The 15603-nt window shown below is 38.9% G+C and overlaps 1 protein-coding gene across 1 annotated transcript; it reads left to right on the plus strand.

Moving 5' to 3' along the window:
* Positions 1-1224: 1224 nt before the first annotated feature.
* Positions 1225-4495, plus strand: cav2 (caveolin 2). The gene is given in 3 exon segments (NM_001015763.1): positions 1225-1434; positions 2270-2457; positions 3214-4495. Coding segments are annotated over 3 exon segments (483 nt in total). The 5' UTR covers positions 1225-1290; the 3' UTR covers positions 3365-4495.
* The last annotated feature ends 11108 nt before the right edge of the window (positions 4496-15603 follow it).

Genomic DNA, 15603 nt, shown 5'->3' on the forward strand with positions numbered 1-15603 from the left:
GTTTGAGCACTGGAGACCAGAACTGAATAGCATATTCTAGATAAGGCCTTGTAAAGGGGAAGAATAACACCCTCCTCCGGTGAATCTATGCCCCTTTTAATACAGCTCAAAACCTTGTTTGCCCTTGCAGCTGCTGCCTGGCATTGCTTGCTACAGCCAAGTTTATTATCTATAAGGACTCCAACGTCCTTCTCCATTATGGATTAGCCTAGTGCAGTCCCATTAAGGGTATACGGGGCTTGCATATTTTTACATCCCAGGTGCATGACCTTATATTTATCCACATTAAATCTCATCTGCCACTTAGCCGCCCAGATTGCCAGTTGGTCAAGATCCGGCTGCAAGGATGCCACATCCTGGATAGAATTGACTGGTCTGCAGAGTTTTGTGTCATGTGCAAACACTGATACATTACTTATAATACCCTCCCCTAAGTCATTTAAATGAATATTGAAAATGAACTAAACATATGAATGCAAACCTCAGCCCTAGGCAGCTCTCATTTCTGCACCTAGCATCAATACAATGAATACTGCTTCACCTATTTCTGTTAATTTGCCTCAAGCTCTAGCCAGGGCATTCATATTTCTTTTTCACATGGGCCAACAGGCAAATCTGTGTTGCGACCGCATAACTGAGGGTAAGGGCTGTTTTTTTTAAATTGCAACTGAATGTAAAATAATTTGGCATGAGTAAACTTGCACTCAAGCCGCTTTGTTTTGTCCTTCTAAAAGTCATTCATCAGGGGCAAGTAGCAGCCCTGATCAAAACACACCATGTGCCACAGGGCCCAACAGTAAAATAACAGGCAGGAAATGTCACAAGCAGTGATGGGTTTAACAATAAGGTATTTTTGTTTGCTTGTGGAATACAACCTATAAACATCAATATGTTGGCTCCCAGGCGCAAGCGAGACTGAAACACATTGTACAGTAGTAATATGGCTGGTGTGGAGCCTTATACATAGGTCCTCCATGTTTCATGTAGCTAAAAGCAGCCCATGCTTATACCCCCAACAATTCCACACCAAAAAGTGACAGTAAATAAACGTGTAACTAGGCTGTCATTCCAATTCGGAATGTTGGCCCTGGGCCCAATCGGCTACTCCCATTCCTCTGAAGAGCCGGGAACCTGTAGCCCTGCTGCTAGTGCAGCGCAGAGCAGGCCACGCCCACCCAGCGGAACGAACCATCGGCTGAAGCAGCAGAGCGGCCACGGGCAATCAGAAGAAGGAGGCACCGCACCCCGGGAGTGGGCTCTGAGCAGCAACCGGGCTCTGACTCCGGAGACATGGGCCTCGAAAAGGAGAAGGCAGATGCCCGCATTTTCATGGATGAAGATGAACTGAATCACTCCACTGTCCCGATGCTGACAGAAAAAACATTCGACAACAGCCCCGACCGTGACCCCCACAAGCTGAACTCCCATCTGAAGGTAAGGGAAGCCTAACAACTCACTTGCCGGCACGCCGCCCCATCATGGAATCCCCTTGACAGTTCCTAGGTACTTATATGGCACTATGTATTGGTGCCGGGAAACATTGCTGGGGCTGAGGGCGTTAATAAAATCCTTCATTAGATAAACGAATTCTTCTTTGTATCATTGCCAGCCAGTGGGACCAGCAGTGGAACTACAGCTCCCATTACAATGCCGAACTTTCAAGCTATTATCAGTTCCCCTTTGTACTGTATGAGAGCTAGCCTATACTATTGCTTTAATATCTAAGGTAATATTAATGCTAGCAGCTGGCAAAGTGCTTTCCAATAAAATTGTAACATACAGGGGACTTTGCTTTAAAGGGACAAGTTACTGGTTGTTGTTACAGTGTTGTGTAGTTGGTATTGTTAATGGTAACTTCATGCAATGCACAGTGCCAGTATTAGAAGCATTACTGGCATATACATTGTACTCCTTGGTCACATGCAAAGCATGTCTATGCCAGTTAGCTGTTGCTGAACCACAACTCTCCATGCCAGACAACCTTTAACTGAGTTGCAGTTCAGCGGTTTAACCAGGTTTGCAGTATCAGCTGTCTCTCGTAGATATAAATAGTTTTCCTGTATACTGTGCACAAAAATTCAAAATCACATTTTTTTTTCTGACTTTAAATCTGGAACATCAATGATGCTTAAAGGAGCCTAGCTTTTCTTTTCTTTTATTACGGTAGAGTAAGCACTCAGTTTCTACAACTAATTCCCAAAGTTGGGGAGACCCTGACAAACTTGGGATGTAAGTGCTTCAGTAACAGGGCTTGCACTTTATTTTGCAGATAGGCTTTGAGGATGTGATCGGAGAGCCAGATACAACTCACAGCTTTGACAGGGTCTGGGTGTTCAGCACAGCTCTGTTTGAGATCAGCAAATACCTGATCTACAAGGTCCTGAGTGTTCTGCTTGCCGTGCCGCTGGCATTTGTAATGGGAATACTGTTCGCAGTGCTCAGCTGCCTACACATTTGGTAAGTAAAAGAAGCAGTTCCATTGGTAAAGAAAAATACTCTTTAATTATAACTAACAAGCCTTACACATATCTCCTATCTAATGTACAATAACAAGTAACCTCATCTAGGTCTTTGCACTGTATTTATGGCATTGTGCCATTTCATGCCAACCATATAATCTGGTAGCAGTTATTGAAAGGGTGTGCCTGAAAACCTCATTCTCACTCCATCACTCAGAAAAAGGATTTGCCACCCCAATTTTTATCTGTAGTAGTTCTATGGAAATTAGATGGTAGTTTCCATGGGAGGAGTCAGGTTAGAGGGTACATAGGAATAGCCTGACCTATGATTACATAGAACGTAACCATAAGACCTGCCCATGTCCACCCATTTGCCTTGTGGTTGCATTAAAGAAAAAGACTGGGATGTAGGTAGAGAGTGAAATGGGAATAGATGTTGCCTAGAACCTTTTTTATAAATATAATTACATCATAGCTACCAATGTTTTCCCTTCTTGGATTCTGTAACTGTGTTGACTTGCACTGGTACAGTCCTGTGGATGTGGATCACCTAACCTAACAATAATGCATTGCAGGAAGAAATGTTTTTTATGATTGGACAAGCAAAACTTTCTATATGTAAAGTATTAAGTCAGTGTACAAAGTGATTGTTTTATGTGCAAAAGAGTATCCAGAAGTACAAGAATCACAATTTCTGTGTCTGTATGTAGATATCAAGTGATGCTATTGACTAACTAGACTTTCTCCATTTCAGGATTGTGATGCCTTTTGTGAAGACCTGTATGATGATGTTTCCTTCTGTACAGATAATATGGAAGGGTGTGACAGATAGCTTAATTGCTCCCTTATTTGCAAGCATGGGACGTTGTCTTTCTAGTGTTAATGTTCAGCTGGATCGGGATTAAGCCTTTGTACCCCACTGTGATACTGACCGTCTCTGCCTTCTTGGTGCTGAAACACTCTGCTCCCTTGTGCACTATGATCAGATAATATGAAGCTGCTCATAGAATACACTCTTAACACCAACTGTGTACATAGTGCATAAAACAGTAAGTTTTGTAGCTAATGTATAAGCTATGCACAGTTAACCACCTGATCAGTGGGAATGTACTAAAAAGAGCATATGTCCATTTAGCAATAAATGGATGTACAGAAATGTCACTATTTCTTATGGACTCCCAGTTATCTGACTTTTAGGCACAGGAATCGATAAATATGTATTAAGCTTTACATTTAGTATACTGAGTTTTTTCAGTGCTATCTGGATTAAAATGAAGCCTAAAGAAAAAGGTAACTGCAAGGCAAGAGTTTCTCAGTTACAATATGTTACTGCTCATATCATTATGGATGTCAGAACTGCAGCTTTCCCATTGTTTGTCCCATTGTTGTCTAAAGGTTGTATTGGGAAAATGGGGGGGTTGCAGTGCCACAAAAGCTAGATACAAACCGGAAGTTCCAAGCTTGTTGTGTGGGGAAAAGGAGTTCCAAGCTTGTTGTGTTGGCCCCATAAGAGTGAAATGTTGATGTGAATGCTTATTAGCTGTCTTGAACACGAGCAGCGGTTCTGTAAACAAACACTTGTAACATAAGCCACGGGACCACATTTTGGATCACAAAAGAGCATTTGAACCCAAAAGGTCTGAAAACCACTGTCTAAACTAAATAAATAGTTCCCCGGAATCCTCAATGGAAACCCTCTGCTATGTTTTTGGACAGCCACATCTGATCATTATGCCACTGAAAACAAGTCTTGCTGTTGCCACTGGATTCTACCAATGACATGCTACCTGCCTGCTGACCTAAACTAACTGGCATTAAACTAAACCTTGATATCAAGTCTTTACAGAACTGCTGTAACATATGTTTGGAATAAGTTCAGCCGGGAAACTTTTAGACAATACCAACACTCAAAATGATAGCTTTTACAGATCACATATTTAATGTTTATTTACTAAGGGCACAGTGTACAAATCATGTTAATTATATAAGAGCAATGCACTGAAATAATCTGTAGAGATTAAATAAATATTTTGAAACATTTTTTAGCAAACTGTTGAGTTTTTCTTTCAAAGTGTATAAAGCACTTTGGGTAAGGAAATGTATTGCTATATGAGCCCCTGCTTTAACAGGAATCTTCAGATAATGGATCCCCAGCTGCTGCATGGGATGATGCGTCATAGGTTGGCAATCATTTTTCTATTCTACTCTGAGTAAAATAGAAGGCAAAGAGGTTGGTTTATCCATGGGTTTGTTTCCTTGTTATGGATTGCTGGCTGTGCTTTAATAGAATTCAGCCCCTACAGCAAAATTGGCTTGAAATAAAGATTTGCCTGTTAATGGCTTACACATAATCCAGTGTCAAGCATAGACAGGTCTCAACACCTTCACGTTCATTTCAGTCCTGCCAAAATACACCCTATCCATATCCCATGATAAAACAGATTCAAATGAAACAGCCAGTCATAAATTAGTGAGGTATACTTTTTCTTTAGTCTTCTAGTTTAAGTCTCTTTACTTTTTAAGAGATATATGTAGGGGACTCAGCTTTAAATTTATATGTGCATGGCAGTGATTTTTATCTAAAAAAATAGGATTTATCAACACTATATTGTGGCCACAACTGAAATCCAATTTGGTATAAAGAGCAATAAAGTAAAATAGTTAAACTTAGCATAAGGTCTAGTAACCCACAGCAACCAAAAAAATTAGCTTTCAAGCAGCACAGCAGTAAATGCTTCTTGTGATGTTTTGCTATGGGTTATAAACGGATCAAACTCTTTACCTGCAGGTACATTTCTTTTAAGTATTATAAGGATCCGAGATGTACATAATACATTTTTGATTTAGGAAACTGAAGAAAAGGGTAGACATCAAAAATCAAACAGAAGCATATTAGGAGGTCCTGCATGAAAAAGTGAGTCCAGCATTAAAAGTCAAACAGTAGAAGATTAATTACTTTTCTATTCATGGCACCCTTAGTCCGGTACAGGGAATGTACAGGGAATGTACAAAAATACGCTAGAGCCTAACAGCCTCTGCATCTAAGTCACTGCTTTGCTACCCAAACTGGTATGTACATTCTCCAAATAAATCCCTCACATAACACCATGTTGTAAATACAGAGAACAACATCACTTGAAGTCACTTCAAATACACCAGCAACAGAGAGTACACTTGGATAGCAGTATACAAACCCAAATTTTTGCTCATGGGCATGGCCCACATGTCTTTCATCACTGAGATTATGTTTACAGCTTATCCCTTGGTGGACTGTATACTGTATTTCTAACCCATTCATCTAAATTCATATGAATTGTGAATTGTTCTTAGTCCAATGATCAGATCAGCCTGGCGGCCAGTGAAATGCCTTGGCTGCACGCTACATATGAGCTGCAGCTGAAATCCACAGGCTAAACAAAGGACCAAGGATGGAGCATCTGCTGCAAATTGTATCTTTTTCCTTAATTTATGAACTATTCATTTAGAATTTTGAATAAACTTTCCCAATCCCCACTCAATATAATTTGCAAACAATATTGTATATTGCATCAGTGCTCTTTGGTGCTACACTGCCCAGAAGGTTAAAGACTATTGGTATATAAAAATGAGGGTATATGTAGGTAGGTTGTGTCACTGTAAAAGGGATCTACCAGTGAAGCATAGGATATTGCAAACCCTCCTCTACCATCTGTGCTCCGGATTAACTGCACCACAAATTTTCTTCGATAAAACACTACATGCTGTTTACCACCCTGTGAGGACCATAATGTCAAAACTATCATGCTGTGGATGTTTCAACCCTTCATAAGATTGCAGAACCCTATTCACCTCAAATCTCAACCCAATAATCCTTAATTTATTAACTATTCATTTAGAATTTTGAATAAACTTTCCCAATCCCCACTCAATATAATTTGCAAACAATATTGTATATCGCACCAGTGCTCTTTGGTGCTACACTGCCCAGAAGGTTAAAGACTATTGGTATATAAAAATGAGGGTATATGTAGGTAGGCTGTGTCACTGTAAAAGGGATCTACCAGTGAAGCATAGGACATGGTGCAACAAAGTGAAAAAAGTGTTTATCGTGGTCAAAGACCGCCGACATTTTGGGCCTTTTCTTACCCTTTCTCAAGTAGTTTATATTGGTGTTGAAGCTTAAATTGGCTTCAATTTAATCTGTTAGTGACTTACTACAGGTAGTACTCCAACCACACCTAAATATAGAATCTAGCCCTCCTCTGGCTATATTACAGTATGTACTAACCAATTTAAACATACAATTAGAAATTGTTTTGGTAACAAATGTAACCCATAAGTGACTTACTACAGGTAGCACTTCAACGATACAAAAATATAGAATTTGTCCCTTCTCTAGCTATATTACAGTGTGTACTACCCAATATAAACATCCCAATAAAACAGCTCAGACTCCGAGCAGAAAACTCAGACAGTAAACAAAATACAGTGTCTGCTGACAGGAACTATAGTACTGTAGCAGCTGGAAATTCAAAAGCTTGCCATTTCCACCTTAAAGCAATACATTCAATTTTAAATGATTAAATACCATTTTTACAAATTTATACAATATCCATCTGAGTCATTTTATAAAACAAAGATGAAACTGACTTCTTTATGAAATGGAATTATGTGAAAGGACAATTTGGCTGTATTTGTGCAAAACTCCAGATGGCTCCCATCTGAATGGTTAGGGTTTATAGCATTGCTGAACCCAGCCATGGAATGCTGTAATACATGCCATGTTCCACTACTCACTCCTGCCGCAGCATTGCTTTGCTGTGCAGCAAACCTGACACGTCCCATATAAATAGCAGCCAGTGCGCAAAACAACTAGAATGTAAATGCATATACAGTATGTATTTTTTTACTGATATAACAAAGAATACTAGTACCAGGAACATACCACAGGGAAAGCATAGGTAAAAAAATTGCATTAATTAAAAAAGGTGATTAAGAAAAGCTGCTGTATATTTGCCATAGGCTAAGACACTGCACTTTCAATATAGTTAGATATACAGAAACACAAAAGGATGATAATTACTCCACCCTGCAGGAAAATTTAAGTTATTATGACATATATGGAAAGGTTATACTCTACAATACATATTAGCAAGTCATTTAGCATTATTTGGAGAAAAAATTGGACTCATAAGTAGCTATCCAATACCAACAGATACTAAGCACAGGAGGAACAAGCTAATATATTTAAAATAGAAAACACTCAGAATAGAGGAACACTTATTACAGGATTCAGATGACTGCCTTTTCTATACAAAGCTTTGGATATTTGGGTAGTACAATCGCAGTATGCATGGACTAACGTTAGTTATCCTCCAAGTGCTCATAGTAGTTAATATTAAAATAATAATACCTCTAAGTAATGTTTATTTTGACATAAAAAATCAAATGGTGTGCAGGCAGTTAGCCAAAGCCCTGGCAAAATACAGTACATTTGCAGCTGTCTCTGTCTCTATTTCCTCTGGGGTTTCTGGCAGAATAAGGGGCAAGTTTTTCTTTGTGCACTACCTCTCAGAAATGTTTAGCTCTGAAATACAAGAAAAAAGCTCATCCTGGAAATAAAAATCAATCCCCTAACACCTTAGAGAAAAGCTTGCCCTGACACATTGTTCAGACAGAGCTACAGGAAAATCTTGGGTCTCGGGTTGGTCCCAAATTCAGTTTGCTCTCTCTCTTTCAGTGCATTTCAGTGCAGGTAAAAAAGCTATCAATGTATTGCACAGGTAAACAATCTGGGGCATATTTTATAATAGCTGCTGGCTACATATAGCGTATAATAATAAACTAGTGCAGTTACTTACCAGAATTAGTGCAGTTATTCTATAGGGAATAATGACCCTATTATACAACATAAGGATAGGGAATTGAAGTGTCACCAAGCAGTTACATTACTATACTAAGGCACAAAGCCAGTGGCTGAATGATTTTACACCGTTTGTGTAAAATATACCGATATATGTATATTTTGAATCAAATACAGCAGTAAAATACATAGCCTAGAGCGCCTGGCCAGCTTGGCCCGGCACTGGATACACAGTAGAAAATGGCCTAACGTAAGAAAAATAGCATTAAAACTAAATCCTCGCAGTGAATCTGCTTTTGATTGCTGGAGTCAGTGACCCTGACAACCAGATAACATTTTCAGTTGCAGGCTGAATATGAATACTAGGAATGCTAAAACATTAATAATGAAAGTCAACTGAAAAGTTGCTTGGAATAAGACCATCTATGCCAGTGGTTCTCAACCTTCCTAATGCCGTGACCCTTTAATACAGTTCCTCAATCCTCATGATGTGGTGACCCCCAACCATAGAGGAGCGGTGTCTTGGTTCCTAAGACCATCGGAAATATGTGTTTTCCGATGGTCTTAGGTGACCCCTGTTCTCACCCACAGGTTGAGAACCGCTGTTCTATGCCATAGTAAAAGTCAATATAAAGGTGAACATACACTTGAGAGCTGACAAAGCACCTGAAATTATTTGCCCCATTGGATTTATTTGAATTGCTGCATGTAAAACACTTGCGGTGAACAAAGGGAATTTTTCCACATATTTGCGCAATTACCCACATTCTCCAAGTATTTTAGCTGCAGCAATTCCAATGGTTGTAGCAGTGCAAGTGCTCTGTTGACAAGCACTAAGAGGCACAAAAGTGTGACCCCCCTACTGCTCATAGTATACAGAGCAGTGCACTTGCACCCCCAGGGGTCATAAATGGCCCTTATTATCTACTTCTGTGCAGCCAGCTTTCTGATCCCTTCCTAATTTATTAGCTTCACTGAGGTGGAAGATATGCCTGTCAGTGCAGTATATGGAGCTGTGCAAGAGAGCAAATTCGCTTTTCTCTGCCTACAAAATGCAGGCTGAGAGAAGCAAAGCCAACGCTCTGTTTGACCAGGGCCTTAGTAGTTGTTTATATATTGAGATAAATATATAAAGGGTTTCAGTTAAAAAGCTGTCAGGCTCAGACGTTACAGACACATGGAGAATTTATAGAACTCTTCTTTAATTTGCCTGCCTTTTTTGGTAAAAGGCAATTTAAGCATTTGAGAACATCTACAATTGTAGAAAAGTCATAATTTTTTATGAAGAATTTGGAAACAGATCACTTGCTAAACATTATAAAGCTGAGATTGTAACCTCCTAGGGGCAAGGGCTTTCTTCCCAACTGTGTCTCCAACCATATGGCACTTATTCTCTGTATATTTATTTATGTATCCATGGTTGTACTTTTCTATACTGTAAAATTGTAGAGTTCTTCCTATCCTAGTAGTACTTTAAAATGGATATATGTACATACTGTAAATAGAGTACATACAAGATCAGCTTCATCTCACTCTCTCTTTCTCTCAGAAGTTTACTTCTAAATCTCCATGGTGGAGCTTATGCTATATGCAGCATTTAAGAGTAAAAATTTCCATATCTCCATCTGATGGGCTGTCACTTCAAGGGAAATCCATAATGAAGTGCAAATGTAAACTTTAAGGAGAAAAGCCTTCACAGAAAAAAACTGTATGCACAGATGACTCAGTTGCCACCACAGAACTAGAATCAAATATTGAAAACATTCCCATGGAAAAAATCTTTTTTGTCTGTTTATGGGAACAGTTACTAGTGCTCAGTACAACTTCCACATTTTTTCCATTCTAATTTTTGATGAGGGGTGTGTCGAAAACCTCTCTAAGTAATGTAGTTCTAAGACGATCTGTACAGAACTGAAGCAACCCCCACTGAGCTGCAGAGAATCCAGCCAGACACTTACTCACAGACTAGTTACTATGAGATGTTGCATATGCTGGCATGGTAATATTCCTTTACAATGACAGTGAGAAAAACGACCTACCCACTAAAACAGTTTAGGAATGTGTAGGATACAGAGTAGCAGTAAAATAAAATATTATGATGTAGACATGGTGTTCCCTAACATTTATATATTAGCTGTTTATGGCTTTTTTCCAGAATTTTAGTTTGAGATTTCATCAGAAAGTTTTGCGGTTCATTTTTTTTTCCTTCTTAAATACAGAGCAGGCTGCTCCAGAATATTAGCATGCATAAAATAAAAAAAATAACTGGCACAAAAGCATTTCTACTAGCACATATTCGTGCATTTCTACTGGCACATATTCATACATCACTACTGGCACATATGCATTTCTACTGGCACATATTCATACATCACTACTGGCACATATGCATTTCTACTGGCACATATTCATACATTACTACTGGCACATATGCATTTCTACTGGCACATATTCATACATTACTACTGGCACATATGCATTTCTACTGGCACATATTCATACATTACTACTGGCACATATGCATTTCTACTGGCACATATTCATACATTACTACTGGCACATATGCATTTCTACTGGCACATATTCATACATTACTACTGGCACATATGCATTTCTACTGGCACATATGCATTTCTACTGGCACATATTCATACATTACTACTGGCACATATGTATTTCTACTGGCACATATTCATACATTACTACTGGCACATATGGTACATATGCATTTCTACTGGCACATATTCATGTATTACTACTGGCACATATGTAAATGTAATTGCTTACCTGAAACAACCCCCCCCCCGCCCAGTGTTGGACTGGCCCACAGGGATTCCAGGAAAACTCCCGGTTGGGCCAGGTGTCGGTGGCCCCTTCTGCTCCTAACCTCTTGGCCTATTCCGTGGTCATTCCCCATTTCTGTATGAAAACAACAAGGCTAAAAAAGATGGAGTGATAAAAAAAAGGCACCGGGGGAAATAAAAAGGTTGAATGGGGAGAGGAGTAGAAATAATTTTGAAGAGTGGGCCTGTGCACTAAGGTTTTCTGGTAGGCCCTTGGCATCCCAGTCTGACACTGAGGTTTGCTGAAGGGTAGCTGAAGATATTGATTACATTTTACAAAATATTGTTTCTTCTTTACAAGTCATAAATAAATGTTTACTTAATAAATATCAATAATAGATAATAGATTCAGTAACATTCTGATTTTAGGTTGGAAACTCAAAAAAACTAATTTCCACTAACACTACAAATGTCTAGTCATTTATTAAAACATCAGAACAGACCTCAAACTACTATAGTTGAGGTCTAACTATAGTCAGGCTCCCCAACAGTCTGAGGGACTGTGAACTGGCCCCCTGTTTAAAAAGTTTGCGGATGCCTGGTCTAACAAGTTTTACTTTACAAAACAAGCCAAAATAACAATCCTAATTTTTGGCCCTAGATATCCATGGATCCATGTAGTGAAGGCCTTGTAGGCACTTACTTACTATACATGACTGTAAATACTGTAGATAAAAAAAGGAGATACTATTTGAGGAATACATTTATACAATTTAAAAGGATACAAATATACAAATATTTACCTATTATAATGCTCAGTCATTTTCCTGTGAGAAGCCAGTCTTGCATTTCAAATGGAAAATTCTAAATATCTTCGTTCTTTAGCTTCTGAGGTCATCTTTAAAGGAACAGATCTTAACTATTAAAGGGATTAATTTTCTTTATGTTCTTGTTTAAAATCACAAAGTAATTATATGGAGCTTTATATGTAAAACTTCCCCCATCTTTTCAAAATGTATAACAACCAATAAGATGTTTGCTTTAAAACAGGTGACCAGTAAATGTTATGTGCTGATTGGTTGCTATAAGTTTCTGCTCCTAGGCAAATATAATGCCTCTCATTACATAACCACCATAGAGTAAAAAAACATACACCTAAACTTATTACAAACGTAGGTTTAGCCATTGACATTCATTGCCTGATGTAAACTAGCATGTGCTGGTGTATGAGCAATGTTAATAAGGTGGGACATGCCAGGTTACATCAGGCAATGGACAGAGCTCTTTCTTTTAGTCCCTTGCTTCTTAGGGAGGTGACAGACGGGGAGATTAGTCGCCCCACGACAAATCTTCATTGCTACTTCGACTAATCTCACTGCAATGCCATCCAACCTGCAAGAATGTAAATCGCCGGTGGGATGGCATATGCAGAGCTGCGATTTCCTGAAGTTGCCCGAAGTTTCCTCTCAAGGCAACTTCGGGTGACTTCTGGAAATTGCAGCAACGCGTATGCCATTCCACTGGCCATTTACATTCTTGCCAGTGGGATGGCATTGCTGGGAGATTAGTCGCCCACGGCAACGAAGATTTGTCACGGGGTGACTAATCTCCCCATCTCTCACCTCCCTTACTGTTAGGGTGAAGACACACAGAGCTACTAGTAGCAGCTACTTGTCGTGGCTACTAAAATAGACAATGCCAATCATTTACTGATAATTGTCTCTACATTGTGTTTTAGGGCAGTGACAGATGCAGAGATTAGTCGCCCGCAACAAATCTTCAGGAAATTGTAGCAATGGATATGCCATCCCACCGGCAATTTACATTCTTGCTGGTGGGATGGCATTGCGGGGAGACTAATCGCCTGCAGCAATGAAGATTTGTCGCGGGGAAACCAATCTCCCCGTCTGCCACTGCCCTTAGCAGAGGTAATTCTTAGTATTATCTATGGAAGGATTTTCTGGAGTTCAATAGCCATGAAAAAGTAGCTGCTACTAGTAGCTAAGTGTTGCTTCACCCTTAGAGCAGTGGCACACGGGGAGATTAGTCATCAGCGATAAATCTTCACTATTGCGTGCGACTAATCTCCCGAAATGCCATCCCACTGGCAAGAATGTAAATCACCAGTGGTATGGCATATGTGTTGCTTCCCTAAGTTGCCCAAAGTTGCCTCTCAAGGAAACTTAGGGTGACTTTGGAAAACTTCGGAAGCGACCACTGGGATGGCATTTCGGGGAGATTAGTCGCCCGCGGTAGCGAAGATTTATCGCAGCAACTAATCCCCCCATGTTCCACTGTGGTGCTGGCTAACTTGTCCTACGTTTGTAAAATCTTTTGGTATGCTATTTTAGGTTACACCCATTACCTGATGTTACCTATAATGTGCTAGTGTATGTTAATAAGGCGGGATAGGAGATTGACAATATTATTTCAAAATACAATTAAATAAAATATAAAATAGTACAGGTATGGGACCCGTTATCCAGAATGCTCGGGACCTGGGGTTTTCCAGATAAGGATCTTTCCATAATTCGGATCTCCTACCATAAGTCTACTAAAAAAAATTATTTAAACAGAAATTCAACCCAATAGGATTGTTTTGGCTCCAATAAGGGTTAATTATACCTTAGTTGGGATCAAGTACAAGGTACAGTTGTATTATTACAGAGAAAAATTATTCATTTTTAAAAATGTGAATTATTTCATTACAATGGAGTCTATTGGATAAGGGGTCTGATACCTGTATTACTATGTGTATTTGACTTATAGTATTTTTTTATTTACAAGGATTTATTTTCCATTCCTCTTCTAACTCAAGCTTTCAAAAAGGGGTCACTGTCCCCGACAGCCAAAAAACAATTGCTCTTTGAGGCTACAATTTAATTGTTATTGTTACTTTTTAACTTACCTTTCTATTTAGACCCAACCCTATTAATTTCAGTTTCTCATTCAACTCACGATAGATATGTTGTAGGTGAATGTTGTTGCTCAGTTGTTTAAATCAACAAAATGAAAAAGTAGTGATAAAAACAACTAATATTAATATGAGTAAATAATTGGACACATGAACATTTTGTGAGAGAAGGTAATAGGAAATTGCCTTAGGTCTATGTAATCTTTAGCATTCCTGTTGTAACCTGTCTATTTCTATTCCCAACTTAAAATACAGCTCAACAACAAAAGGGCTGTATTATACATTCATCTTTTGTTTACATGTAAGATTATACATAAAAATGCACTTTTTTGGATTTAGAATTGCATTCCAACAGTAGAAAAGTATCTGTTGATTTATTCTGAATGTCTAAGTGCTTATATTTGCTTTGCATGTTTTGCTTTGCTATTGCATGTCATCTGCAAAGAAACACACCTTACTTTATATGTCATATTTAATATAATTTATAATAATATTAAATTAATGTAACAACACTTTCCTATCCTTTGATTTACCCCGTTAACAATAATGTTCTGGCTCCTGTCACAACCTGTAAACCCTAAACACTGAAATTCCTGAATCAACATATTGTGGTGGACAGTATCAAAACACTTGCTGAAAATTCACCCTAGTCTACCATTTTGGTTACCCAGTCCAACTCAATGAATGAAAAATTATACCAGTTATAACAGTGGAGTAAACTCGCCACTTAATATATTGGGTCCAGGTACTTAAGTCACAGAAGGCAGGCAGAAACTGGATGTCTTGCCAACAACGTCGGGTAAAAGTGTAGCTTCATTTAAAAAAAATCTCATCACGAAAAAGGCTTAAGCATTTTGTGTTCTTATGTATACACTCTGTCATAGTCCAGCTTAGTCTCACATGATCTTCCAGTGGCAAATCCATGCTGCCTTGGATCCTGCAAATTACTGGCTTTTAGGTGTTTCATATTTTGTGATTCTATTACTTTCCTTACAATGTGTGATATGAAACTATAAATTCTAGAATTGCTTTCATCCTCTGCTTCCCCTATTACAACACCAAGGTTGAATCTAGCATTGTGTAGAAGGCGATGTTTATTTAGGGTGATATTTTAAAATATATATTTCCACATCAATGCTGTAAATAAAGGAGGTATAAAAAGAGAGAATATTTATGGTTTAGACAACAATATTTTTTAAAGACTTCTAAAATATTGCTGCCAGTGTATATAAATCATGTGTGTTGCTTGGAAATATTATTAATAATTGGCTTCCTCCTATTGTTTCATAACTTTGTCAGAACTAGGTGTGAAAGGCAGAATGGAAAGCACACACTGAAAGCTGTTGGGGTTTTAGGAAAGTTAACAGTGTGCAGCAGTGTATGCCTGGATTTCAATGCCTTGTACCTCTTGCATTGCACAGGGTGGACTCAGAAGTCTGTGGCTTCCAGCACCCAATTTAAGGCTGGTGTTCCATGAGCCCTGGGGATGTGTCTCAGTTCAACAGGGCTGTCATCCAAGCCCAAACCATGCAGAACAAACATTGGAGCCTGGCCAGCAACAATCCTGCTCACAGCCACCTCCTTCCCCTCCTTCCTAGCTGTGCC

Source organism: Xenopus tropicalis, chromosome 3 (genome assembly GCF_000004195.4).
Source record: "Xenopus tropicalis strain Nigerian chromosome 3, UCB_Xtro_10.0, whole genome shotgun sequence".
NCBI classification, from domain to species: domain Eukaryota; kingdom Metazoa; phylum Chordata; class Amphibia; order Anura; family Pipidae; genus Xenopus; species Xenopus tropicalis.